A 27,452-nucleotide genomic window follows, 5' to 3' on the forward strand; every position below is an offset into this window, starting at 1 on the left:
GGTCTCTGGTTATCCTTGTTTCCTCTGAGACTTGGACAGCATTATGACGGTAACCTTTGAATTGATAGCATTCTGCTCTAAATTTCCTCTTTCTATATTTTTTTTGTTATTTACTCTTGTATGTTATATTTTTATATTTTCTCTATTTAGAAGACAAAAAACCATCAAATTCCCTAAGCTTCTAGTTTGATAAGTGTGCTCTTTCCATATTCCTTGATCACTGTTTATATAGTCTTCACCTCTGTTTATCGGCTTTAAGGACAGTGAAGTGTCATCCTGTTGCAGTAATGACAGGGACACTTAAAGGCCTACAAATTGTCACCCTGTATTGGTAACTTCTGTTGCTTCAGTGAAGTTTATCAGTGTATTTCTGATAGTATCCAAAATAGTAGTGCGTTGCTGTAAAGGGGGATACCAAAGTATTCTTGACACTATTTGCATCTGTCTGGTGTGTTTCATGCTACAGAAACTGTTAAAGAAGTGATAAATAGGAATATATGTAGAGTCTTACTGACTGGTCATTTTGTCCTGATTGGTCATTGGATTATTATAAATAAAATTCAGGCTGTTACTGGAAAGCATATAACGAAACTAAATCTCAGTTCAGATAACGTGTACACATACTACTATTTCTACTAAGCCCAGTGCCTGTAAGCTCTAGTCCGTCCTGGAGCGCTGATGCTCCTCTCATGGTAGTTTAATGAACCAATGGACATACTGATGATTCAGTATGACTGAGAGTGATTCACATCAGGTAATGGGGGATGATTAGAGTGGAAGTCTTTATTTTAAAAACAGTTGTTTCTGAAATGATTTTCCCTTTCTTTTGGAAAGGTTTATATCTCGCTACTTGTATTTGGTGATGGTTCTCATTGGGGAAGGGAAAAAAAAAAGACTGTACGTGTACTCCTAAAATGAATGAGGCAACTTCAGTGTGATTTATGTTATAGTTTAATAAGCAATTTTTTTTGTCACACTAGCAATTCAATGAACTTAAACTGCTCTTATGCTTGACCCTCTCTTGTGCAGACAAAAAGTGTTTGTATGGCTGTCTGAACGTCAGAGTTCAGGAACTGGTCGGGCTTTGTGTGCGTGTGTGTGCGCGCGCTGGGTAACCCTTCAACTGGATGGCTTTCCTGGACCCTTTTACTTGCCCGCTTCATTTTGCGGTTTGCACCTAGCCTGATCATCTTACTGATTCATTGTACAGGGCTATTCTGTACATAGCAGAACACCTGAGGAGGATACAGGCTGTGACAAAATGGGAATAAATGGCCATGATTTAGGATGAACAAGGATTTATTAAACCAGTTTTGCTATTGAATGACATGTCACGTTTAATTCTGTGTATGGTGCCTCTGAGTATTCCTTTGCATGAGATTATTAATCTTTGTGACAGTGTTTTATCAGGTGCAGTATTTATACTTTCCTGTAAGCAGCCCATTTTTGTGTCTCATTCAGATATACTTCCTTCAAAAGAGGAGAAGAGCAAGACCCCTCCGATGTTTCTGTGCATTAAAGTAGGCAAGCCCATGAGAAAGTCCTTTGCGTCTCAGAGCACCACCATGTCTCAACAGTACAGTAAAAAGATAAAGCAACCAGAGTACTGGTTTGCTGTTCCTCGGGAAAGGTAAGCTGGAGTGCGTAGCATGAAAATGTGTTTGTCTCTTTATTTTTTTTAAATGTATAGTGCTTTCTAGAGTTGAATCTTGCTTTCTTGTATGTGGTCCAAGGTGTGCAATGCAGCAAGAATGCTGAGATGAGGAGAGAAGTGCCCTTGTTTCTTTGAGTGCCAGAGATAAAGCAGTGTTTGTTGTTGGTCTAATGTGGCTCCCAGTGGGAATGAAGAAGGAATGGATCATGAGCCACTTGGAAGACGAAAAGAGGGATATATGTGCAACTAAGGTGGTAAAAGCACTGGAGGATGATCTGGTTTTTGGCTGTAGTCTAGGAAGTGAGGGAAAGGGGAAAAGGGAAGCAGTGGCAAGAGAGGCAAGGAATCTGCTAATGTGCCAGTGCTAAAAAAATAGGTATTTCACGTGAGCAAGGGGCACCATGTGGAAAAGGGATGCACTCCTAACTGAACAGGTGTGGCTATTTCTGCCTTCAAGCCCATAAAAATATGTCCCTTCCTTCGCAATAAAATCCATTTAAACACTGTACGTGCCTGTAGGTGTGTATGTATGCATAAATAGTACTATAGCAAAAAAAAAAAAGTGAAAGCCTGTGATTTTTTCCACGTAAGTCACCCAAGAATTTTCACTGGCTGTGAAGTATCAAATCCCTGGTCCTTCTCTTGCTGGAAGGCGGCTAGAGTAACTCTCCAGTTTATTGATGAACCAAAGCAGGGAAATCAGTGATCACACTTCTGGTGAATTAGATACCAGGAAGGAAGAACCTGAACCTATGATCAATCTCAGAGGTGTGTCTCTAAAATGCGGTCAATTTTTTTTTTTATATATTTTTTTCAGAATATTTAATTTTATTTTTAAATAGCCTATGTGTTGATTTAAGTTTTTTTTTTTTCTTATATTTTAGAAATGGGTATTTTGAGCAGACCAGTCATGTGGAAGCTGCTGACCCGGGGGAGGGGAGGGAGAGGTTTAATCTAGCTGGAATGTGACCATCAGGAGTGTAGCTGAAGATAGCTTTTGGTTTGCTTGCTATCTGCTGAACCCAGTCTTTGGCTCCTCAGGGATTGCAAAAGGGTGGGTTCAGAAATTTCTGGGTTAAAGTGCGAGTAAATACTTAAGGGAGTTGGAATGATGCTGTAATATAACGCAAGGTCAATTATTGCTTTGAGGATAGTGTATCTAGTGTTGGAATAAAGCTGCTGAGCTGAACTGAGGTCATCTCTGATCATTGCTCTGTGCAACAGGTAGCTTCTTACGACAAACTGGGAAAACAACTTCTTTACTTGTCATTTTCTGATTAGTGAGGAGACCTAATCCACATATAAACTGAAGTGTTGACAACTGGTTTATACTTAAGTTTTTGGAATGAGGAAAAAGTAACTTCTGCGGTGGACTGTTGCAGCAGCACTTGGCTGTGCTGACTGACAGGCCCCATCTTTGCTGGCAGGGATGCTGTTTAGATCTTGATGAATGTAGTGAAGATCGGGTCATTTTGATGCTATTCATGTACACTTGTTTTTAACACCACAGGGATGCATAAAAGATCATGTAGAACTTGGAGCAAAAATCAAGTGTGAGACCAACTCCTTTGTATTAATGCAAGAACATGTCTTTGCCTAACAAGACAGTGTTTTCTTCAAACTCCAAACATTTTGCCTTCCCACAGCAAAATGCATCACTTTCTACCCGCTGGTGATATTCTTGCACCAATATTGCATAGTATATAATTATCAGTGTTGCATCTTGAGTGCCATGGACAGTAGGTCATCTGGGATAGCATCGCAATGTGTTTTTGATACAATATATCAAAATAATTTACTAAGTGTAAAAATATTTGAAATGCAGTTTATATTCATGTATGAAAATGTCAAGAATACCACTCTCATCTCATTGACTGTAAAGCGGCAAAAATAAAACACTTTCTGTCCAGTGCAGTCACAGGAGCTTCTGCAGCATCTTAATGTTTCATAGTAATTAAAAAACAAACAAACAAACAAAAAAAAAAACCAAAAAAAACCCTCAAACCAAACTTGGCTTGATATGGTGAAGAAGTTGGTGTGCATATCTATATCGCTGTGTAAGTAAAATCCTCCTCTGATTTGCATTTAATTACATTTTTTCATGGTCTCTTAGTGTTTGCTATTAAAGCAGCTTCTATCAGCAGTTGTGAAAATGGCTGCATTTTCAGCCTGGGCCCCATAGCCCGCCGCTCCCAGCAGAGCTGCTCATCCATCTGCAGACTGCCGCTGCTGGCCTGGCCTTGACAGGCTGCAGGAAAGCTACGTAAGGGGAGGAGATGTGCTTACTTTTTAATGTTATCAAATTTTTAATTTTTTCCCTTTTTTTTTTTTTTTTTTTAATAGAAGCCTCTCGAAACATTATTAATACAGAGAGAAGACTGTTAGGCTGATATTCTTTATAAAGGCTGTCAATAAGTCTTAAGTCTTGCTTGGCTTTTGCAGCTGTTGAAGATTTTTTTTTTTTTTCCTTTTTCCTCTTCCTACGTGACTTCTCCAGTGCCGAGCATGTCCTGGCGTGCGTCACCCTGTGACCCGCACAGCACGACTGAGTTTATCAGTAACTATAGGGCTGCTTTGCACTGCCCACTTGATCACAGCGGTGCTCGCCTTGACACGTAACAGGGGAGATGGACATCTCAAGTTGCCTTATATACAGATTACAACAGATTACTCAGGCTAGGGCAGCTTTTTGTCGGGTTCAGCTGAGCAGAGAGGCACCCATGGTTTTGAACATTAATAGATTGATTCTTTTGCTGAGAAGTCTTGCAATGGATATAGCTTACAGTATAAGAGGGTAAGTCCGTTCATGCTCTTGCTACATGGATTTATGTTTAAATGGTACATAGATTTTCCACCATAGTGGATTTTGAATAGTCGTAGGTCAGTAATTATGTCACAGATTTCTTCAAGGTCTTTCAGAGGAAAATGCCTTGCACTGGGACAGAGATAGTAATGCAGAATTTTTTGTTTATAAACATGTATCCTAACAAATAATTTCCTCATTTTAGCGTTGACTAGTTCCTCAGTCAAGAAGTAAATCTCGTTGATTATCTATAATAGGAATTTGGCAGACAGGCTTGGTTTATGAATGTATAATTTGCATTTATATTGATGTAAAAGACATTACACTGAGATCATGCTGCTGAGAAGGCATCTGCTTTTTGGGAAGACTATTTTTTGAGGGCAGGCAGATTTTCAAGGAGGAAGAGTAACAGGGATTGAACCTTGCTTCTCTTTTTCAGTCTTAGCTTCCTGCCTCATTGTTTTTTGTTGTTTGTTTTGTTTGGGGAATCTAGTGAGTTTTGGTTTGGTTTTTGTTACTTTTTCTGTGGGGTTTCCTTTCGGAAGCAAGATGTTGCTTGGTTATGACTCCTGTTAGTATCTAGTGTGTAACACCCTATAGTTAATACAATTGAAGCTAAGAGCTGAAGAACTTTGAGCACAGCTAGCTGGAGTCAATACCTACATGATGCTTCCAGGTACTTATGCAGGGTTTTGCATAAAGGGATGGTGATTAAGATGGTCCTGATCCTGAAAAAAATCACTCTTCCATGCTTCTGTTAGTGGAATGGAATAGGTAGTGTAAAGCTTAGAATTAGACTCCTTTTGTATTAGCCTTCTACAAATAGAGTACTGCTAGACTCCTGATAAATAAGATATCAAACTATACAGATGAAACCACGTCAGCAGATTGAGGGAGGTGATTCTCCCCCTCTGCTCTGGTGAGATCCCACCTGCAGTACTGCATCCAGCTCTGAAGCCCCCAACATAAGAAGGACATAGACTTGTTGGAGTGAGCCCAGAGGAGGGCCATGAAGATGATCAGAGGGTTGGAGCACCTCATACTATTTAATGCCTTCATTAGCGACATGGACACTGGGACAGAATATGCCTTTGTCATTTTGGGGGATGACACCAAATTTGGGCAGTGCTCATACATTGGAGGGCAGGGCTGCTGTTCAGAGGGACCTCAGTGTGGAGAAATGCACTGACAGAAACATAAAGAGGTTCAGAAAAGGCAAATGCAAAGCTGTGCACCTGGGGTGGAGCAGCCCCTGCAGTGATGCAGTCTGGGGACAGATGGCCTGCGGAGCAGCTCTGCAGAAAAGAAGCTGAGGAAGCTGAGAGCGAACTCAATGAAAGCCAATAGGGTGTCTTTGCCGTAATGAAGGCTTCACTTATTGCTGACCCACATAAGGAGGAGCACAGGCAACAAACAGCTTCCATCATGGTTATTCCCCTCTTCCTTTAACCACTTCCTTAACAAGTGGTTAAAAAAAGGAGGAAAGGGGAAGAGAAAAAAAGTAGGATGGCGCAAGACCCTTCTCAGGTCACATGCTGCATGCTTTGCAGGAAACTGTGATTAAATAGAAGAGAGAAACAATGTGACACTGGTTATGCATGGAACAGGTTGCATGGAGAGATTGTGGAATCTGTTGGAGATATTCACAACTGCAAATGGACAAGGCTGTGCAGCCTCCTCTAACTTGGAAGTTAGCTCTACTATAAACAGAGGTTGGCCTAGATGGTCTCCAGAGCTGCCTTACAACCTAAGTATGTTCTGCAATTCTGAGATGAGAGTATGCTGCACTCCTCTACCCATCTGCCTGGACATGCTTTCAAACTGGTCTTAGCCAGACAGCAGCAACTACTGCTTTTATTGTTCTTGTATTAGGGATTTGTAGGAATTGAGTAGTTAGCTTTCCAGTGCTCAAGTTAAATGTTTCTTTCTGTTAGAACTCACATTAGTTAGCAAAGAGGTGATCACACTGCTCTTTTTGAAGCCTCTGTGAGCAAGTGAAGAGGAATGGGGCATGGTAAGTGGTACTTTTTGGTGTTGGAAAACTTCTGCAGTTGGAAGAAAAGGTCCTGACTAAAATGAGATGACACAGCTTTTGGAAGTCCCTTCCGTAGTTTTTAGATCTATGCAAATTTGTAAGCAATCACGTGGCTTCTCACAAAGAAAGGGGGGAACCCTTGGCAATGGGAGTGTGATCCTCTTTTAGCCTTTCCAGCAATTAGTTGGCGAGGACTATCCAAAAGACTGTTTGCAGAGTACTACCTTGATCTCTTCTGTGTGTGTGTGTGTGTTTCTGCAGAGGAACAAACAGCAGGTAAAATTTTTACTTTGATACCAACATTAGCGACATTACTTGTTCTTGATGAAGGGAGGCTGCTGATGGCTCAGGAACTAGTGTTGGGTGTTCAAAAATTTTGGACAATTGTTCTAAAACCATATTTAGTTGTTTATATTAAAAATGTTTCACAGGTGCAGTTCTTATTTGATAGCAAAAATTTAAACTCCACTAGAACATTTGTTAGCCATGCACCACTGAGGCGTTTGTGAATGTGCAAAGGAGGAGAGAAAAAACTAATGGCAATGCTAATTTGTTCCTTTTTCATGGTTAAAAGGACCTTTCCATGATGAAGGAAAGTCACTCCTTTATTCTTTTTGAGGGTAGTGGAAATTTGATCCAAATTTCTTGAGGCCAAAGTGAGTCAAGCCCCTCCAAATATGCCACTTTGAATGTGAATTAGTACAGCTGTCATGAGCTGGCAACAGTTTCAGTGCTGTCAGTCTATGCACTTAGAACTGATATCAGACTCTAGCCCTTGTTGGGGGCTAGATTCATTTGGAAAAATCTCTGGATTTACACTAGTGATTCTGAACAGAATCCACCAGTGCTGAAATGGTGTTTTAAGTTTATTTGTGCATATATATATATATATATATAACTCCATGTAACTTGAAATAATAGGGGGAAAATGTCTAAATTTCTCTAAGATTTTTCTTGATTTGTACTGATCAAGGAATTGCTGGACAAAACTTCTAGTGAATAACTAGAGAAAGATCCAGTGTCATAAATACTTACTATCTTTCTATTTGCCCTCTTTAATTAGGGTTTGATCTTTTTGCTGGCACTTCAACTTCTTATACAATAGATCCACTATCGTATTCCAATTTGAAATTGCATATGTTAATTTTAATCTAATATACTACTAAAATTCCTTCTTTAGAAATTGTTTCACTGTTACGGATGTTGTCAAAGAATATCTTTTTAAATACAGTGATTGCAAGCTGATTACATTTATGGAAGTGTGTACACTGCTGGTACTATAACATTAGCAAAGCTGTCAGTAACTGCTTATTTTCATTATGCTAACATAATGAAGAATTGGTTTTTGGTTAGTCTCTGTAACTTCTAGAGGGCAGCTAGAAATCTGGTGTAGACTTTACTGGTGATAGCGCTTGATTTATGCAGGAGGTCAAACTAAATAGTTAAAGTGAGATTTTTTTATGGACTTGACTTCTGTGAGCATGGTCTAATAACAAAAAATGTGTCATCTTAATATGAATTGTGTGGGACTGGACAAGCCACTTAGTTTTTCCATGACACTTTGTGTTTGTAGCAAAGGAGGAAAAAGAATATTGTGGGGCTGGAAAACAGAGAAACCTTGAAATGCTTCAGGCTGCCAGGTGGAAGTAGCTGTTGTATTGTGTGGTACGCAAGGGTGGAAATACATGAGTATCCTATTTGTAAGGCTGCCCTTCTTTGGGCAAAACTTCAGTACTACATGACAGTGCTGTGTTTCATGAACCACTGCACAACAGTTGTCTCCTCCTCTTTTGTTGACAGGGTGGATCACCTGTACACATTTTTTGTTCAGTGGTCACCAGAAATATATGGGAAAGATGCCAAAGAGCAAGGTTTTGTTGTGGTAGAAAAGGAGGAGCTTGACATGATAGACAACTTCTTCAGTGAGCCCACTACTAAAAGCTGGGAGGTGAGTGCTTTCTGATGTTGAATGAAGCATGTGCATATCAAGTGTGCATCCCCTGTTAAGAATCTCAGCACTTGCTCTTTTGACTATTTTTATGGTGTTTCTTTATAATGCTTGCTGCTTCATATAGAAGTCTCCTCAAGACTTATTTCTGTCTCACAAATATACTCATATTCCATCAGTCCTCCTTTCTTCTCTCCCTAGTAAGGGAGGCAAACAACTGGGAGCTCTGTGGTGTGCAATCAGCAGAAGTTGTGTAAATATTTTTAGGTGAGGTTAGCCTCTTGCATACAGGTATATGTTGTCAGCGTTGCTAAATTTGTATTGTATTTATATGCATTTATGTATATATAAAACTTCCAAAATGTGTATGTGCATGTAAACACCAACAGAGACTCCTGTGTGCTGGTTGAAATGGATTGGTATGTGATGTTGTACCATACCCTTGCTTCTCAGGTGCACACGGCAATACTTTTTGAGTATTGGTTGTAAGGTGGATAGGTTTTAGGCTGGGACTTAGACTTTTTTGTATAGGAGCTTTTGCAATCTGTTGTAACTACTTGGCATGCCTGTGTTTGTTATCTGTCTGCCTCTTGTGCTTACAAAGCCTAGTTTCTAAGGGAAATAAGCTCGCACACATTTTTAATGATAATTCTGAATGCTGAAGCACTTGCTGTGCTGAGATATGGGTTAAATTAAAAAAAACAGATAAATCCGTAAGTGGTAGATATCTTGATGGTGATTTCAAAAGTTACTTCATTCTTTGTCTTAAACATAAACTTGTTTTTTAAAAAATTCTACTGCCCTCTTGTTTTGGTTGTTGATTTTTTTTTAAGCATTTCTATTTTTAGAGTATGTTGACCAAAAGCAGAGCTTGGGAGTGGGGCTTGTCATTTGAAATGTAGCAATATCACTTCTAATCTCAAATAGTTTTTATTTTTACAGTTTTGTAGTTTCTTAATGTTGGTGCTTTGTGAACTGCAAGATTAAAAAAAAATAGTCTTCATTCCTTGTTTTGCTCAGAGCTCAGTGCAGTCATATGTTGCACTAGATTTCACTGTTCAGTTGTTATTTGCATGCCATTTTCATAAAACCAGAATGAAGGAAGAGGGCCAGGGATTCAAAGAACAGAGGTGGGAGAGATCTGGCCACGCTGGGAGCTTTTCTCTCATTGTTTTATTTAAATAGGTATTGGGAGAAGAATTAGCTGGAAACAGCTTCCTGAAGGTGTGTCTCTTTTATTTGTAATATATTCAGGTTTCACAAATTTAAAGTAGCTCTGCCAGGAAATCACTACTCAAAGTCCAAATTTGGGCATGATGACTGTGAAAGTTTCACTCTCCCTTGCGGGGAAACAGAAAGTGTAATTGTAGAGAAGCATATAAGCAATTTTATCAGTATGCCACGAGCAGTAGCCATATGCCATGCTTGTGGGCGAGAGCTCTTGCCACTAGAGCAGGGAAGTGTAGTGGATACTGCAAAATAAACTGGTAGATGATGAAAGGGAAACAAATGCCTTTGGATGTTCGAATTATTTACTGTGCCAGACCTGACCAGGGGGAACCTTTTGTGGAGGTATGTTGAACTGTGTTCCTGTTTGAATAGCATGGATCTGATACAGAACTTCTGTCCTAGTGAAAAACCTGCTCCGTACTCACGTTAATTTTAACTGAGTATTTCCACCTCAGGTGGCTTGCTTTCTCAGTCTCATAAAATCTTTAAAAGATTTTGTAGATCTAGTTTCTCTAGTGGTTGATTATTTTTGTCTGATTCTGCTTTTGTGTGGTCTGTAAATATCTGATCTTGCACACTCCGTTTTTTGCAATTGTTGACTCTAAACTTTCATTCAAATGTGCACTTCAGTTATAGACTGACTAGGTATCCATGCAGTGAAGAGGAGGGGGCTTGTCTTTGGAGTCAATTTGCAATTTACAGTCATTTTAACAGATTGTCTGTGGTGGCCTATGGCTGTGAGTTTGGTTGCATTTTGCTACAGATAACTGTTGCTGGTTGATTTACTGTGATACTTCCCCCCTCGACCTCGTGGCAGGACACTATTCCTAGAAAACAGTCTTTGAAAGAGAAGTTGAGTACTTTTGATATAAGATGAAAATCGTGTTCATTTTAAAAAAAAAAAAAGCCTAGGAGATGAGGAAGGAAGGAAAACCGTTCAGGAGGTGGAAAAAGAACAAGGATAAAAGCAGAAACACACTTTTCCTTTAACAGTTTGTTGGTTTTTGGTTTTTTTTTTTAATTTATCTTAATTTTGCAGTGCAAACCTTCCCTGAAATTTGCCACATGAAAAATTTTCTAGGACAGGATTCCCTCCAGTCTTAAAAGACCCAGAACTAGATCTCACTGAGCCTGGGCTGGATGGGCAGGATGCAGCTGTACAGCTCTTCCAGTATCACTGGCAGGAATACCTGTATTGCCCAGGTGCACAGGGGCATGTAACAACATTAATTCTGCAGGCTGGATTTTGCCTTGTGGTGGTCCTTCCCATCTTTCTGTAACCCTGCTGTGTATGTTTGAGCACCAGTGCCCAGGTGCCCTGCTCAGGGCGACTGCCCTGGGCTCAGCTCCAGGTATCTCCAGGTGAATGGGAGCTGGACAAGAGGGCGTGCGGTGGAGATGTTGCTTGCATCCCGCTGGAGTTGCTAAGTGTGACTGACAGTATTAGGACTTTGTTGTACCCATGGTGAACTCCTCACCAGTCCTGGTCTTCATGAAAAGCTGCTTCTCTGTGCTTTGTGATGTGGTTAAATCTGCACCTGGAGTCAGTCCAGTGGATTTATTTTCTCGCCTGTGGGGAAGCTGTGTCTAGGACCTCCAGGCACTTCTTGGCAGTCTCAACTGTTGACAGCTTCTGCAAGTTCAAGCAGTGATCGTGAAGGTGTGAAGGAGTTATGCAAAACTTTATCCATGTGTAAAGTGTAAGTTGTTTGGAAGCCATATTTGCAGGGAGCTGTGTGACAGCGGCACAGTGTGCTGTGCAGCCACTGTTGAGGTTCCTGCTCCAAGACAAGACCTCTGTGCTGATATGCTCATGGAAGGAAGGCAGTTTAGGGTTTCCTATTTGTTTTGTAGTTAGGCCTCCTTGCTTCCCCTTTTTTTTTCTCTTCAGCCTCATCTCTGAGCTTTTGCTGTTGCTTCCTGTTTGCCATGGTGGCACTGAGCCCCAGCTAAAAGCCCTGCTGCTGGGCACAGTGTGCCTCATCTCACCTCCCGCTGCTGTGCAGAGCAGAGGCTCTTGTTGCTCGCTACGCGCCCTGAGCTGTACTGAAGGGTTAGCAGATTTTCAGCTGTGCCAGATGATCTCTGCCAGAGACACACATTTGGGCTCCTGTTTGCTGCCTGTGGTGCATGGGGTTCATAGTTTTTCTCCTGACTCTCTCAGCACCTTGTAAGCTGCTGAGTCCTTTTATAGACAAACATTAAGCATACGGACTAATTTTGTTTGAAGCTTTATGGGAAAAGGTTGTGTGGCTTACCTGTAGTTTCTGGAGAGAAGTCTGTGCTTCATTTTATAAGTATTCAAATCTGACATTAGAAATACTTATATGGACTCACCTTTCAAAATATTACAATCTGCCCTCTTTATAGAGTCTTAAGCAAAGGAATAAGAAGTTTCCAAAGAGCTGTTTTGATCATTTTCAACTAAGAATGTACTTTATAAAGACCTTGACTGTCAGAATTAGTATTTTCAAGAACTTACATAAACTGGATGCTCAAAATCTTAAGTACATTTCGTACAAGACAGCACTTTGAAATATCTGAAGTTTGTTTACATTTTTACTTCTTTGCTGTATTCACTGTTTCTGTTTTTATACACAAAACCATGTCTGAGTCAGTTAAGAAAACCAAGAAAAAGCTGCTGTTTTAATAAAAAGAAGTGAAATTTTAAACTTTTTCATATTCTCATGCATTATCACCTGAGAAAATAATGAATGTACTCAACTAGCTGCATAAGAGAAAACAAAGAAGCTTCTGTGTCCTCCTCATTTAGGCTCCCACAAGACATATAGTGCAGGTGTGTGTAGTGTGCCTTGGAAGAAGTAGGTTCACTTTAGTCTTCTGACTCGGGACCAAGTATGTCTGAGACTGACCACATGATGTCACCTGGTTACTTCCATGTTTGTTTATTAGTTCCAAAGGACTCTACAGCTGTGGGAAGTCACCAAGGTGTGAAGTAATTCTGGCCATGCTGTCTCAAAGACACCTTGCCAGTTAAGACTTCCCCCATTTGGTTAAGGCTGCCTGTGCTTGATACAACCATCCCATACAGCAGTTTTCCTCCATACAGTGTAAGAGCTGAGAAGTATGTTGTTTGAAGTTAATTTGCTTCAACAGAGGAACCACAACAACAGCATAAGAGCTATGCTTTAGGTTGGATGCTTATTCTCTTGCCTCAGATCATTACTGTAGAAGAAGCAAAACGACGAAAGAGCGTTTGCAGTTACTATGAAGATGATGATGATGATACTTTGCCTGTCTTACTGAATCACAGCGCACTCCTGGAGAATATGCACATAGAGCAGGTATGGCTAGAAAAACCTCAATTTTCCTTGTTACCTGTGTCTCTGCCGAATGTGGGACATTCAGCCTTGTGGAGGCAATGCCAATGCTTTTTAAGAGTTTGGAAAGTACTTAGTATGTTGGAGTGTCCTTGTACAAGGCCCTGTTCGCTGCAGCACTGGTTCACCTGAAAGGTTTATTCTTATGTTTTGCAACTCTGGTGTTTGAGTAGTGATACTGAGGACTGGTAACTCTTTCAGTGGTCAGAGAGGGAGTGCCAGTTTGAAATCTCTTTCACAGACAATGTGAATGCAGACAGTTGGGCTCAGAGTACAAGGCCTCATGCATGAGGCAGACATGTTAAGCTGCTGGCATTGGCTTCTCACAGCTGCTCCATTTTTTGTCTCAGAAGCCCCTGCAGAAAGGGAGTAGTCTGAGGTACCACCTGTGACCCAACCTGTTGAATGTGTAACCATTTTTCCCTGTTCACTTCCCAGCTTGCCCGGCGCTTGCCCGCACGAGTGCAGGGATACCCGTGGCGGCTTGCATACAGTACAGTGGAGCACGGGACTAGCCTGAAGACTCTGTACCGTAAATCGGCGTCTCTCGACAGTCCAGTTCTCCTTGTCATCAAGGATATGGACAACCAGGTAACGAATGCTTGTTCTACGGGGTTGGACTGAAAGGGCAACATTATAAAAAGTGATCATTATGAAGTGCTAGTCATACCATGAAGTGACATTGTCCCAAAATAAGACATTGGTGCTTTCCTTTGTATTTTCTACTGCTTAAACAAAATTTACAGGCAGGAAAGGACATCATCACTAATAAAAATATCGCCCCCTCCCCCCCAGCTTCATAATTGCAAGGAATGGGGAGTGCTTTTTTTTAACAGTGATGGAAGTATCTTCCTTAAGTATCTCAGTTAAGAAGCTGTCACAAATAATGCCTCTGTGAAGGTTTAGTACTTCAGTAGCTCCTAGAGTCAGCATTCCTGTTGCCATTGTTGTCATCTGGCTTTTAACTTGCAGGATAAAAAAGACTTGCAGGGTACTTGCTCATCTGATGTATTTTACTAGTTGGTTCTTCTAATATGAAACACCAGCTCAGTTGCTCTTTAGAAAGTATTTTGAAATGTTTGGATTTTTTTTCTCTTGAATTTTGCTCTGTCCTCAAAAGTAGTTTAATCATTTTATTCTGACAGATATTTGGAGCGTATGCTACACATCCCTTCAGGTTTAGCGACCATTACTATGGTACTGGTGAAACATTCCTCTACACATTCAGTCCAAACTTCAAGGTAAGTGTTCACTTTCTCAAATAAGATTTTTGGGTTCCACTTCTGAATCATTTATGAGATTTTTATGAAGACAGCATTTGAGTTTAGGGCTGTTGATGGATGCATTTAATCACTCCTTGCTTCAACGCAATGCTTTAAGCAAAGTGACTGTAATTATCTGAAGTGCCGAGAGGATGGTCTGCAAGGGTGAGGAGAGGGTTTTAAGTGGATTGAATGGGGAGGCAGGAAGGAGTAAGGAGTGGACTGTCAAAGACTCAACTTTGAAGGCAGTGATATCAAGAGTAGGGTATAATTTCATGTATGCTTAGGATCACAGTGGCAACAAACCAGGGATAAGTGTGCTAGTGAAATGCCCCTTAATATTCATGGCTTATGTGTTTTTCCATATTGAACACATTCCTTTTTAATAGAAAGCCTATTGATGCAAGCAGAATTTTAAAAAGCATTAGGGTGCCTTGTTCGTAGATATTTTTAAATATGTTCCTGTGCTTTCTACCTGTTACATCTTCCTCCTACCAATTTCAAGAAAAATAAAAAAATAAAAAAAAATATGACCACAGCAAAAAATGCCTGCTAAGAGTCAGTCCCCAGCAATTTTAGAGTACAAGAATCCTCACAGTCCAAATATATTTGGGGTTTTTTCTCCCTCCTCAGGTATTCAAATGGAGTGGAGAGAACACGTACTTTATCAATGGAGACACCAGTTCTCTGGAGCTCGGAGGTGGAGGGTGAGTGAATGTTCAGTTTTTAAATCATGTAGCTAACTTTTTTTTTAAAAAAAAAATGAGAATTGGGACAATGGTAGTTGCAAGAAGAACTAATCAGTAAAATGACTGAACTTACTTTTAGTAGACTGTTTAGGGGAGTTACCTCAGCAATCTAGTTTCTGTTACAGACCCAGAGCAATTTCTATTGCTTAAAGAGAGTGACTGATGTTAGGCAAGTAGAGTTTGTTGGGTTTTGTTTTGTTGGTTTTTTTTATTATTTAGAAAAAAACCCAGATGTTTTGGATAGATACATGTTTCATTGCTGAAGAGGTTTGCCACCAGAAGATAATCTCTAATGGCAGTTTTGCCATCAGCTTCTAAGGTTTCTCACATGGTCCTTACTGAAGTGTTATTATTCTGCTGGTAAACAGAGCAAGGATACAGACAGTGCTTAATGAGTCCGAAGTTTCAGAAGTCGGTGGGTTTGAAAACAAGGGCTGAGGCTATTCAACTAACTAAAGCTGACTGCAAACTGCACCACGGGATATCTGGACATGGTTTGCATTGGGAGTGTATAAACACCCCTCCTTCTTCTTCTAAACCAGAAGGAGCCATGTCCACATCCAAACAGCCAGGGGAGGGACCCCAGCATCCACATCCTGGTGTCAGCCACAGCTGGCGATGTGAAGAGCCGAATGGCACGGGGGTTGCGGGCACATGCTTGGTCCTGCGCTTGCTGGTGCAACCAAAAGTGAGGGGACTGCTCTGCGAGCTTCTTGACAAGCACTTTGCCAGGATTGAGCTCTTCATATTCAGTCTAAGAGATCCTCAGAATTGCCTAGATTCTTCTGGATTTTTCTACAGCTTCTAGTATTTTTACTATTATATATAACCTGGAATTTGTTCTGTATTTCCTTTTTAGTGGCCGGTTTGGCTTATGGTTAGATGCAGATTTGTATCATGGGCGAAGCAACTCCTGCAGCACCTTCAACAATGACATCTTATCTAAGAAAGAAGATTTTATAATACAAGATGTAGAAGTGTGGACATTTGAATGAAATACTGACTGCCTTAAGGACTGAATCTATTAGGCACTTAAAAGCTAACTAGAAGGTGCAGGCTGCCTCACAATGTTACATGCTTTTTCCTCAAGTTTGTACCAGAGCATGACAACGCATCCCAACCAACCAACCCAAGAAAAAACAGAGCTGGTTTTGAGAGGCAGTTAAGAGACAGAAGAGTAAGAGATCAGTCTGAAGTGTTTTTTTTACTTCCTCCTCCAACATTCCTTCATCGAAGATACGATGCTTATGAAAACATTCATGGTGTATAAGTTCAAGACTTTTTTCTGTAACTGTGAAAAAGATCCTGTGGGAAAACTATAACTAGTACATTCCATGTGTATTTATGTTCAATGTACAAATGCTAACCAAAAATAAAAGGTTACTGTACCAAAATCTACAGCATACTGTTTGCCATGGAAAAGAATCAGAAATAGGTGTAAACAGCACTTAAGGGAACAGGTTTTTAAAATCTTTTTATTTATTGTTATTGTATAGCAGATTTTTTTTTTTGTAAATGTGTTAGCCGTGAGTTTTTTTTCTTTTAATGTTTCAAATCTCAATTTGATAAATAATTACTATTCAGGTAGGTTTCTTATGCATTGGCATTTATTCTGAATCAATTTATTTGATTTCTGAAGTTAATTTTTATATTTTTATTTTGTAAATGAGATTTGGGTTTCATTTTACCCTAATTAGAGGGTTTGTTTTCTGGCAGAAACACTTGAGTGCATAATTCCATTTTGTTTTGTTTTTTTTTTTTTTTCTGAGATGAGGGAGAAGGTGGATAGTGCTTCTTATTAACTCTGCTGCCACGTTCCTGTTAATAGATTATTATTTTGGCAGTGTGCAGAGTCGCTGGGCAAACTGCCACCTGGTAAAAACTGTATCAGCTCTGTTGCAGTCAGCGGAATTGGGACAGCATGCTCTAAGCATCTGCCCTAGTATTATTAGACTGTTTACAAAGGACATTTCTGAGAGAGGATTGTTTTCCTGTATCACCACCAAATGACTCAAAATAAGCCACCCACTGTGCTTTTGTGAGCACTTCTCTACAAATTGAAGAATAACTGCTTTGTTAAGGAGAAAATACAATTGAGATTTAGAGAAGAATGCTATTTCCCTAACAGGCCAGGTCATGTTAGTGTAATATTTGTTTTCTTAGTAATTATATATATTATTTTCTTCCCAAAAAAGACTTGAAGCAACAGGCTGGTTTAGGATTTGACAGGCAATTAAATATTCGTCTTTGTTTTTAATGAAATAATCAGATACTCCGCCCAGCACTAAGGAGAAAGTGACTTCATGTTACAAAATGAAAATTTCACTACATAGGGAGAGTGAGACAGAGGACTGGCAATCTTCACTGTTTGCTAAAGAGTTCTGCTTTCCCATTAAGCTGTGGTTTTGTTTATGCAATCCAGACCTGACCCACATTAGGACGCTGTCCTGCCCTTAGAGTCGAACGTGTCATTGTCCTGAGAAAGGCAGATTTTAGAAATGGGGTTGTGCTTCCATGCATTAAACAGTACAGTCTAGTTTTGGAATATTGTTAACTGAGTAATACAACTCAATTTAGTTACTGCTCTTCCCTTTTTTAATAGATTTGGGGAAAAAAAAAAACCAAACAAACAAAAAGCCAAGCACCTTTCTTTCAAAAGGATTACTAAATCTTAATCCTGCACAGAAATTTCACAGTCTAAAAACCAATGCTATATACAGTAAGCCTGTAACACGCTGCACGTGAGCATTTCACACTTCCCTTCTATGTGGTCTACTACAGCCACAAATAAAGTTCTTATTGGTAATGTTGTAAAATATTTTGGAAGTTGCTAACAGCGTAAAGCTTTGAAGATACCAGGAATATCTAATACTCTTTGCTCTTTTCAGTGGTGGTAGACCACTTAATAGTTTAAAAACAAAAACAAACAAAAAAAACCAAACCAAACAACCAAGTTCAACGTTTTACCTACATTTCACTATTGCTACCTACAACTGACTCCATTATATATTCCTTGTCAGAGCATATCTAAACGCTGTGGTCTATATTCAAAACAGTGTTGTTCAATCAAAATTCTGTGACCCTTGAAACTATGAATATTGAATAGATGTAATGCAGTGCTATCACAATATTTTCAATAAAGGAATTTATGCATTCAGAAACTTGTTACAGATGTTTTTTTCTTCTATTCACAAGTTTTAGTGCATTTTAAAAATGAAAGGATGCAGCTTATGTTACAAGTTATGCTGACAAATACGTAGGCCTCCTCTCAAAACCAGAATTCCAGTAATATTGTACTTTAGAAACAGGGGTGAGTAGATGGCAGCTTTTGAAGGGGGAGTTTTTGGTGTGGTAGGGCATCTCCGAAAATAGAGCTCTGTTTTGAGTTCACTCGAAGACGGATGTGACAAAAGGCTAAGAAACACCAGTAAATAGTTAAGCAGTTGACCTAGTAGCTGTCATTGCTTCTCTCCGCTGTAGTGAATGACAGGTATTCACTCATCTTTTCTGACCAGCCTGTTCCCAGAAGTCAAAAGTCTGTGTACGTGATTTTTGTATCCACCCTTTTTATGTTGCTAAAGTGTTCCTGTATTTTTCTTTCTCTCTAAGCAAGATAAAGGCATACAATGGCCTAAAAGTACTTGGTTCTTGGCTTTTATTGGTTCCTTTTGTGGTATACAGAGGTGGCATTAAGAAAAAACAAACTATGATTACGCATGAAACAGAACAAGTCTGCTATCTGTCTGTGAACCTTGCTTTGAGTGAAATGGCTGTAAGAATTTTCTTAATGTAAGAGGAAGATTAGGGTCACTAGTAGTTTTTCTCTCAGAGGGAGAACAAAAGCTTGTTCTTGCAAGATGAAGGCTACGTACATTAGTGTTACTTGATTTTTTGTTCAGGACAGTGCCGAAACGCCCATTCACAAGGCAAGGTAGGTAGGCAGGTAGGTGCGGATGTTCGATTTGGTGCTGGTTGCAGTGCCGTTTGTGCGCCGGGTGTTCTGTACGAAGCTGGCGCTGGAGCAAAGTGGAACACGGACGTTGAGACTCTGTGGTCAGGAACTCTGCAGCTCTAGCCTGATGACGAGCGCAGAGGATTTAAAACTGAAATTATTGAAAAATAATTTGGCGGGGGGGGGGGGGTGCGTACCGGTGGAGGGCTTTGTGCCGGCGTTCACGCGGCCTTGCCGCGCCCTCCCACGCGGGGCGGGGGGAGGAGGGGGGGTGTGGAGGGACGGGAGGGGCCCTCGCGCAGCCCTCGCGCGCCCCCTGGCGGCGCAGGCGCTGAGGCGGGTCCCCGCGGGCGGGTCCCCAGGCCCGGCGCCTCGCCATTGGTGCGAGCGGCGAGCGCGTGAGGGCGCCGCCCCGCCTCCTCCCCCCGCCCCGCCCGCTCCCCGCGCCGGCAGGGGGCGGGCGCGGGCCGGGCGGTGTCCGCGGGCGGAGGGCGAAGGGCAGGGGCCATGGCAGGGGAGGGGGCTGCGGCCGCCGCCGAGGCGATCGAAGCCGGGAACGGCGGCGGTGGCTGCGGCGGCTACGACGGCAAGTGCGTGTTCTGCAGGATCGCCCGCCGCGAGGAGCCGGGCACGGCGCTGCTGCCCTGCCAGGTGGGTGAGGGGCGGCCTCCTCCGCTCTGTGCTGCCGGCGGAGCCTCCGCGACCGCTGCCGCCCTCCGCCGCCCTCCGCCGCCCTCCTCCTCTTCCCTCCCGCAGGTGCGGGTCCGGCCAGCTGCCCGCCGGCAGCCCAGAGGCTGCTGTTGGCCTGGGCGGGCTGTAGTTGTTCGTTGCCGGTTTTTAGCGAAGAGGCCGGTCTGGCTGTCGCCGTGTCGCCGGTGTGAGAGCGCCTATGCGGATCCCGGTGCCCCGGCTGCTCGGCACCGGGGCTGGTACGGAGAGCAGGGCTCCGGCAACGCGGGAGGGGGCCGAGGGGCTCAGTTTGAGAGGGAAAGATCAAACCCTGACCGCCTGGGTAGGCCGGGTGCCGTGGGCCCGGGCAGGGAGGGTGTCGTTTAAAGGCTTGGTGGGTTTGGGGCGGCCTTAGGGGTCGTGAAACATCGATCAGAAAGGAAATTACCTTGCTGCCCTGAAGTGCTGGCACAACAGCTTGAAACCTTAAAGCAGACACCGAGGAATCCTGACTGCAGGTCAACTGAGGACAGAAATTGTGCTTACTGTAGGCTCCAAAAATCTTAAAGATTTTTGCTCGTCACTTAAAATATGGCATTATGTATTACATTGACATGGGGAAGATAGACTTTGTTACCTAGTCTTTGCCAATTTCCTCGTCCTAATCAATTTAATATGCTTGCATCCATTTTTTTAGTATGAAGACCTTGTTTGCTTTAGAGATATCAGACCTGGTGCCCCCCACCACTATCTGGTGGTGCCGGTGGAGCACATGGGAAACTGCAAAACGCTGAAAACAGAACACATACCTGTAGGTAAGGCTGTTAAGTATATGCTTAACTTGAAGGAAGATAATTTTGCACGGTCTTAAATAGTGTATTGTCAAGTAAATTACACCCTGGAGCAACACGTGGTTGTGAATGTAAACACTGAAATAGGTGATGTGAGTGTAGGGAGGGACTTACCCTTACTGGGAAGTTCCATGTGCAATTCTAGAACAGCACATTTCTTAGTGCAATGTTTTTCTAGAATTGGACAATCTCTGTTGTTTGCACGGAGTATAGGTGCCTCTGCACTTTGGTGGAAGTGCAACTTTATTTTTAAAAATATGTATGTATTGTTTCATTTTGTTTTCTTAGATATATATGCAATTTCAAATTATATAAGAAATTATGGAAGAATTTTATAAAATATATATTTTATAAGAAGTGCTACATTATTTGTGGGCTTGTGCAAACAAGACCAAGTGCAAGGTCCTGCATGTGGGTTGGGGTAGTCCCAAGCACAAGTACAGGCTGAGCGGAGAATGGATCGAGAGCAGCCCTGAGGAGAAGGATTTGGGGGTGCTGGTGGATTAGAAGCTCAACATGAGCTGGCAATGCGCCCTTGCAGCACAGAAAGTCTACCATGTCCTGGGCTGCATCAAAAGAAGCATGGCCAGCAGGTCGAGGGAGGTGATTCTCCCCCTCTACTCTGCCCTGGTGAGACCCCAGCTGGAGTACTGTGTCCAGTTCTGGAGCCCCCAACATAAGAAGGACATGGACCTGTCAGGGCAAGTCCAGAGGAAGGCCACGAAGAGATCAGAGGGCTGGAGCACCTCTCTTATGAAGACAGGCTGAGAGAATTGGAGCTGTTCAGCCTGGAGAAGAGGAGGCTCCAGAAAGATCGTATCACAGCCTTCCAGTACCAAAAGGGGGCTTATAAGAAAGCTGTGGAGAAACTCTTTAGCAGGGCTTGTTGTGATAGGACAAGGGGTAATGGTTTTAAACTAAAAGAGGGTAGATTCAGACTGGGTATAAGGAAAAAATTTTTTACAGTGAGGGTGGTGGAACACTGGAACGGGTTGCCCAGAGAGTTGGGAGGTGCCCCATCCCTGGATACATTTAAGGCCAGGTTGGATGGGGCTCTGAGCAACCTGATCTGGTTGGAGATGTCCCTGCTTCTTGCAGGGGGGTTGGACCAGATGACCTTTAAAGGTGCCTTCCAACCCAAACCATTCTACAATTCTGTTTTTCAGGAAACAGGAGTAAGAGCAGAAAAAGGGAAATGGTATTCCAGAAAACTGTAATAATTTTTGAAAAGATAAAATTCTGACTTACTGAAGCTGTGATGTATTGTTGATAGGCTTTTCTTGTTTTCCTTAAGAAAACATTGTTGTGGAATTAGTTGTTTCACGAGAAATGCCTAGCTAAGTGTGTTGAGTAGTGGAAGAAACTGCAGACATACATCCATTAAGAGAGTCCCACTTCATGGAAAATTACAAGTGATGCAAGAAAAGAGTTATAGTTGCGTGTTGCAAATATTACATCACTGTATTTCATTTCTAAACATAGGGTAGTTTTCTCCAGAAACAACTTCTATATGTATTTGGCTGCAAGGCAATTCCTTACACTTTTGCCTTGACTTTTCTGTTAGAGTTGCTTCTCTTCTCAGTGTTACGGTAATGAAATTTTGTCCTAGTAAAAAGTAGGACTGGGAATGTTATGTTGTGTTAATGTACCATCGCTGAAACTTACTAGCTTACACCAGGCTACACAGGACCTAGAGATCAAAGTCCTGTAATTGTGTAGAGATACAACACTGGAATTAGTGTAAATATCATTATTCTGACCAATCAGTATTTGTTGGGTTCTTTGTAAGGGTGTAGTCATACCATGGCTTCGGCCAAAGTTTTTAGAATAATCCCACACTTAAAACATAATCAGTATGGAAATCAGTAACAGCAGTGATTTTCATGTCAATCATTGCAGAACACAGTCTTGACAATCTTTGTTTGATTATGAGTGGTTACAGTATTTATGTTTTGAGAAAGCCATGTTTGTGATCTCAGTCTAATTAGTTTGTTTAAGTTGATACGCAAACATTTTGTTTCTGAAGAATACCTTTTTAAAATTACTTGATGATATATGATATGTAAAATATTACTGAAACATTAAATGAAATTTATTTGTGTTTAATAGTGAAAAGAATGATGGAAGTTGGAAAAGCTGTCCTCCAGAAAAATAATTTTAGTGACTTGAGTGATGTAAGGTATGTAATGGAAACCTCCTGTGTTTTAGTGTGTTTTTTACTTTTCAGAATGCTATCTTAGAGATGTTGGCAACAACTGCAGTATGATTTATTGAAGAAGTCGGGTCTGCATTCACTTACCGCATGACTTCTCAAGTAGAATGTGCTGGCATGGAATATAAGCTCTTTTTTTTTCCTGATGAATTTCCAGTGTGGATTGTGTTCCAGTTCTGAGATTTTTTCTTGACTGCATCTTGGGATAGGGAGGGCACTTCAAGCACCTTATCTAAACGGCTGTTTTTTAATTACATGCTGAAAATACGCCTTAAATCCTAGATTCCAGAAGAGAGGTACACTTTATCCTATTCAAGCAGGGCACTGCATTGTCATACCTGCGTTCATTTGATTTCGGTGCTGCACCCTTTAAGTCAGTGCCTTTGACAGCTGAAATTAATTGTAAGATAATTTAATTAAAGTATAGGGAACTGGGCCTTCATGATTATAATAGGTAGAAACTACAGTCATATAGTGACACTTGGCTTTCCAGCTGAAAATTAGATATGACTTAAGATACGTTTTATTTTTTAAACCCACCTTTTTAACAAAACGTATCTTAAATACAGAGATTTGAAGGAAGAGGTTAGTGGACATCTGGAAAGGTTTCCTGAGAGCGTAGTGAAAGGAAGGGGAATATTTTGTTCCTGCCTTTATGTACAAGGAAAAGTGATGAGTTGAGTTCTTAATCCAGTTGATCATGCTAAATAATTTGCAGTGTTCCACTTCTTCCTGAATTAACCACCAGTATTTTTTACTTGTTTTCCTTTTCTGAAGAATGGGTTTTCACTGGCCTCCGTTCTGCTCGATATCTCACTTGCATCTCCACGTCCTGGCCCCAGCCAGTCAGCTAGGATTCTTATCCAGACTCGTGTACAGAATCAATTCCTACTGGTTTATCACGGTGGGTATAATGCAGATCAGCTTTTCGGTAGGTTTTCAATTGCAAGCTGAAAATGTGACATCTTCCTAACATTTTAACTATGTCCAACAATTCTTCAAGCAATTATTTTTGTCATTGCTATAATTATTAATTATTTATATTTTGCATTATATATTTGAGAAAATGTAATGGTAAAATGTAACTTTAATGTTTACACCTATTAAGGGAAATGGACAACAATGACATTCACAGTAGTTCTGGATCTAATGTGTAGCTTAGGTTAACATGATGCGCTTCTGAGGACACTTCATAAGTATTTGTTCTGTAATGTGAAAGGATATATTCAAATACGATGGGCTATGTATTGTACATATCCTAGTTCATACAATTTAGGTGAAAAACATGGCCACCTAATGATTGCTTGTATCCTTTCACATGGTTTTTCTCATCTTGTCATCTTTAGACTGAAAAAAAGTGTCTGCTTTACAAAAAACATTGTTTGTGCTGATTTATGTCAGTAGAGGTGAGCAATGAGACTGAACTGGCACTGGCTAACTCGTTGTATGAAAATCTCTCTTGAGGACTAAAGCTTACTCTTGCTGCTTTGATGCAGCAAAGAACTTACCCTTGCAATGTAGCTACAGTATCCTGGTGCCATTGCACAGCCCCAAAACAAAAAATGCTGAAAAAGATCTGTCTCATCTAAAGAATATAGAGAGCCTCTTATTTAAGAAAAAAAACTTGATACCTCACTAGAGATCTCACCTAGCTTGAAAAATCAGATGTGTCTGCTGTATTGTTGAACGTCACACAGATATTTGGCCATCAAATTATAGCTGTGTAATTTTACTGCTTGCTATCTTGGATTAGCTCAGGGAGATCTGTACCAAGTTTGGTTATCCAATATGGATGCACTTCCAAAAGATATTTTACCCTGTTACCAAGTTGGAAAATGTTCTTGAGTTGGGTTTGCTTTTTGGTGGTGTTTTTTTTAACTATAGTCTTGAATGTGATACTTGTTTAAAAATGCAAAACAAGATTTAGATAAGTTAATTTTGAGTTGCTTCATGCTTTATCTAGCTTTATTTGCAAACAAACTGCAAGAGCTACTTTACTCCTGTTAAATTGTTTCTATTCTAAGTAGCTGATTACATTTTTACTGTCTGTATTTAAAACAAGCCAAACTTGAGCTTTTCGTCTTTTAATGCGGTTCTTTTGGAGATCTTAATAAAACCTCAAGCACTAGTTCAAAATAAAAGATTAATTCAGTGGGACTGGCAAAAAAAAAGGCTAACAGTAAACTGATTTGTTTCAGAAGTGCCCATGTTAGTCTCCATGTGCCCAATTTGGCCTGCTAGAACAATGCTGGCTGACTTCCTTCTTCTCTGAGCCTTTCTGAGGGCTCTGTGGGCTGGTGCTGTTATACAGACAAAATACAGCTCTCCCAGTTATACCCTAGATGCATAAATAGCCATACAATGAGAAGAATTAGGTGTGAGCATAGTGACATAACCGAAGAGTGGATGTCTGTCTCGTGACATGAACCACATACGTGAATGTACTCCATCCCTCAGCAACACGTGTGGCTGGTGTGCTGCTGGTTGGGTGATGAGAGGCCACAACAAACTGTTCTGGAGTGTCCCTCAGAGAATTCCAGGTCTCACAGCTTCGTTTTCTGAGCACTGCTGTCTTCTGAGGTCTTTAAAACCACACTGCTTTATCTGCTATTTATTTGCTCAAATATCCTCTGACTTCCATAGATTCTGTTTCTTTTTCTGATCATCTAAGGGGAGTTTGGTGGAAACTGTGAAAAGGGTCTGCTGTTTAAAGCAATCATTGTATTCTGCTTCTGTTGTATGCTTTGTCTATAAAAATGAAAAGTACATGCTCTGTCAGTGTCACTATTTTTAAAATGGAATTTTCTGTAAAGTGAAGGTCCATGGTGAAATTAATGCATTGCTTTCTCTCTTTCATAGGCTGAACAACTGATTGAGAGATTGCAAACTGAAAATGCTGCCAGTTGAAAGCACTTGTAGCCTTGTGTCGCTACCAAGTTTGTTCTTTGTCTTTGAACTCTGATTTAAGGTTGCACAGTTTGATGTTGCTAGTAATATACCAGGATAAAAAAAAGCTTTTGTTCCTTATGAGGAAATACAAACCCAGAGTTTGTAGCTGCTGAGCTAATTCTCCTATTTGGATACTTGAGTCTGTATACTTCTCTGACTATAAGGTGATGTATTTTAATTATAATTTTTTATTTGTATATATATACACATATGTATGCACACATGCAGAGAACTTTTCCTAGTAAAAGGCAGGGTATAGCAGCAGAATTTATTTCAACTAAAGCAACAAGTTACTACGAACAGCAGCATGTATGTGGTACCAAAGGGAATATTTGTTGTGGAATCCAGCTTTTATTTTATAGATGCATTTTTCTGGGGTTGCAAGTAACATTTAAAACATTGAAGTTTCCATCTGTATTTGTATGATATGTTAACTTACACGTAGTTATTAGTAGGTACATTGCTGGAAGTACACTACTACCTTTCTGGTGCTAAACCAATTTAATATATTACCCGTCTCATTTGCATGACAGTGTTAATACAGTAGGTGCCCAAGAGGTAATAATGCTGTATAACATAGAATATAGTTTAAACGAATGTGTAAGTGATTGTATGTTGGACTTAAAGATTGTTTCCCTCTTATGTGCACAATATTTTAAATTAGTTACTGTATGTTTACAAAAAATATGAAGAGTTCAGAGGAACTGATTTAATATACCGCTCTTCTGCACGATGGTAGAAAAATAATCCAAATTTTAAGATGGTTCTGATGCTGTTCTTACTGGAAGTCCCTTGGAGATTACTAATGCCTTGGCTAAACTTGATTTCTAAATGAAGTCAAGAGAAACGGGTCTTTAGTGCAGTATGTGGCAGGCTTGTATAATAGCAATATGATTTGAATTTGGGATAGCAGGGACTCAGCCCAAAATTGGAACATGTTGGGTTGCTTAAGGAACCTGCTGAACATTTGCCTTTGCTGTACGACTAATCAGTACTGCTAGCTCTCTGTTTTTCAATACCATATTAAGGCAGACTGGGAAGTTAAAACTCCAGCAAACACAGAGTGGATTTTCTTCATTCACAGAGAGTATCTCTTGGTGCCTAACTAATCAAGTGTCCTTGGCTGACGCATTTTGACGCAGCTGAGGTGTTGCTGGTCTGTTGCACCTGCCAGCTTTCCTGAAGGTAATCTTCTCAGTGTTTTCCACTGATCCAGCACCTGTTGCCTTAGTGGTACAATGTGTTGTAATATTCTTACAGTAAACTATACGTAATACTTCAGAAAGTTCATACTCTTCTGAAGAACAAAATTTTCTACCTAGAAGGGTTTACACCTCTCTTTTCCGTAAGAGTTTGTTCATGATGTCTTGTTATTCTTATTAGTGGGTGTTCACATGTCATTTGCAGCCTTTTAGGGTTTTAATTTGCAGCATTAGGTAGGAAGAGTGTGAATTAAAGCCACTGGACTTCGACTACTTCTGTGCAATAGATTAGGAGGTTTGAGCTGGCTCCTAGCTTTGTGAAATACCTGCACGTGAAGATCTTTCAAGAGTTAATACTGTGTGTGTGTGTGTGTTCTGATTTATAATTAATTTATGTAACTGTACTTAACTGTGATGTGTAATATTTAAAGTACCAACATGAACTGTTGTCAAAAAGGATTAATAAACAAACAGAATAAATGCTAATCTTGTAATGGTCTTCAGTGCAACGGAATAGTGGACTGTGGGGGTTGACCCCTGATACCGCTTTGCCTGGTTCTGACTAGGACAGAGTGAATTTTCACCTGAGCTGGGA

The 27,452-nt window shown here is 40.7% G+C and overlaps 2 protein-coding genes across 5 annotated transcripts in view; both read left to right on the plus strand.

Annotated features, from left to right (window-relative positions):
- NCOA7 (nuclear receptor coactivator 7) overlaps positions 1-18,183 on the plus strand; it is a 97,078-nt gene extending 78,895 nt beyond the window's left edge. For all 4 annotated transcript variants that reach the window (XM_086744261.1, XM_086744260.1, XM_086744263.1 and 1 more), the window contains exons 10-16: positions 1,462-1,630; positions 8,293-8,440; positions 12,850-12,975; positions 13,450-13,602; positions 14,157-14,252; positions 14,907-14,980; positions 15,882-18,183. In XM_086744261.1, coding sequence (XP_086600387.1) covers positions 1,462-1,630; positions 8,293-8,440; positions 12,850-12,975; positions 13,450-13,602; positions 14,157-14,252; positions 14,907-14,980; positions 15,882-16,017 — 902 coding nt within the window. In that variant the 3' untranslated portion in view covers positions 16,018-18,183. The remainder of the gene's footprint in view (positions 1-1,461; positions 1,631-8,292; positions 8,441-12,849; positions 12,976-13,449; positions 13,603-14,156; positions 14,253-14,906; positions 14,981-15,881) is intronic.
- Positions 18,184-19,429: 1,246 nt separating this feature from the next.
- Positions 19,430-27,343, plus strand: HINT3 (histidine triad nucleotide binding protein 3). The gene is made up of 5 exons (XM_086745811.1): positions 19,430-19,625; positions 20,341-20,458; positions 22,604-22,673; positions 23,484-23,610; positions 25,566-27,343. The coding sequence occupies exons 1-5, from the start codon at positions 19,482-19,484 to the stop codon at positions 25,611-25,613; spliced, it is 507 nt and encodes a 168-aa protein (XP_086601937.1). The 5' UTR covers positions 19,430-19,481; the 3' UTR covers positions 25,614-27,343.
- The last annotated feature ends 109 nt before the right edge of the window (positions 27,344-27,452 follow it).

The sequence above is a fragment of the Chlamydotis macqueenii genome, chromosome 3 (genome assembly GCF_036417535.1).
Source record: "Chlamydotis macqueenii isolate bChlMac1 chromosome 3, bChlMac1.mat, whole genome shotgun sequence".
NCBI lineage: Eukaryota > Metazoa > Chordata > Aves > Otidiformes > Otididae > Chlamydotis > Chlamydotis macqueenii.

Excerpts from the sequence above, each read along its gene's own strand:
- HINT3 (XM_086745811.1), top strand. The coding sequence starts at position 19,482 with ATGGCAGGGGAGGGGGCTGCGGCCGCCGCCGAGGCGATCGAAGCCGGG. Across the intron at positions 19,626-20,340 it reads CGGCGCTGCTGCCCTGCCAG|TATGAAGACCTTGTTTGCTT; the intron begins GTGGGTGAGGGG and ends CCATTTTTTTAG. Across the intron at positions 22,674-23,483 it reads AGTGACTTGAGTGATGTAAG|AATGGGTTTTCACTGGCCTC; the intron begins GTATGTAATGGA and ends CCTTTTCTGAAG.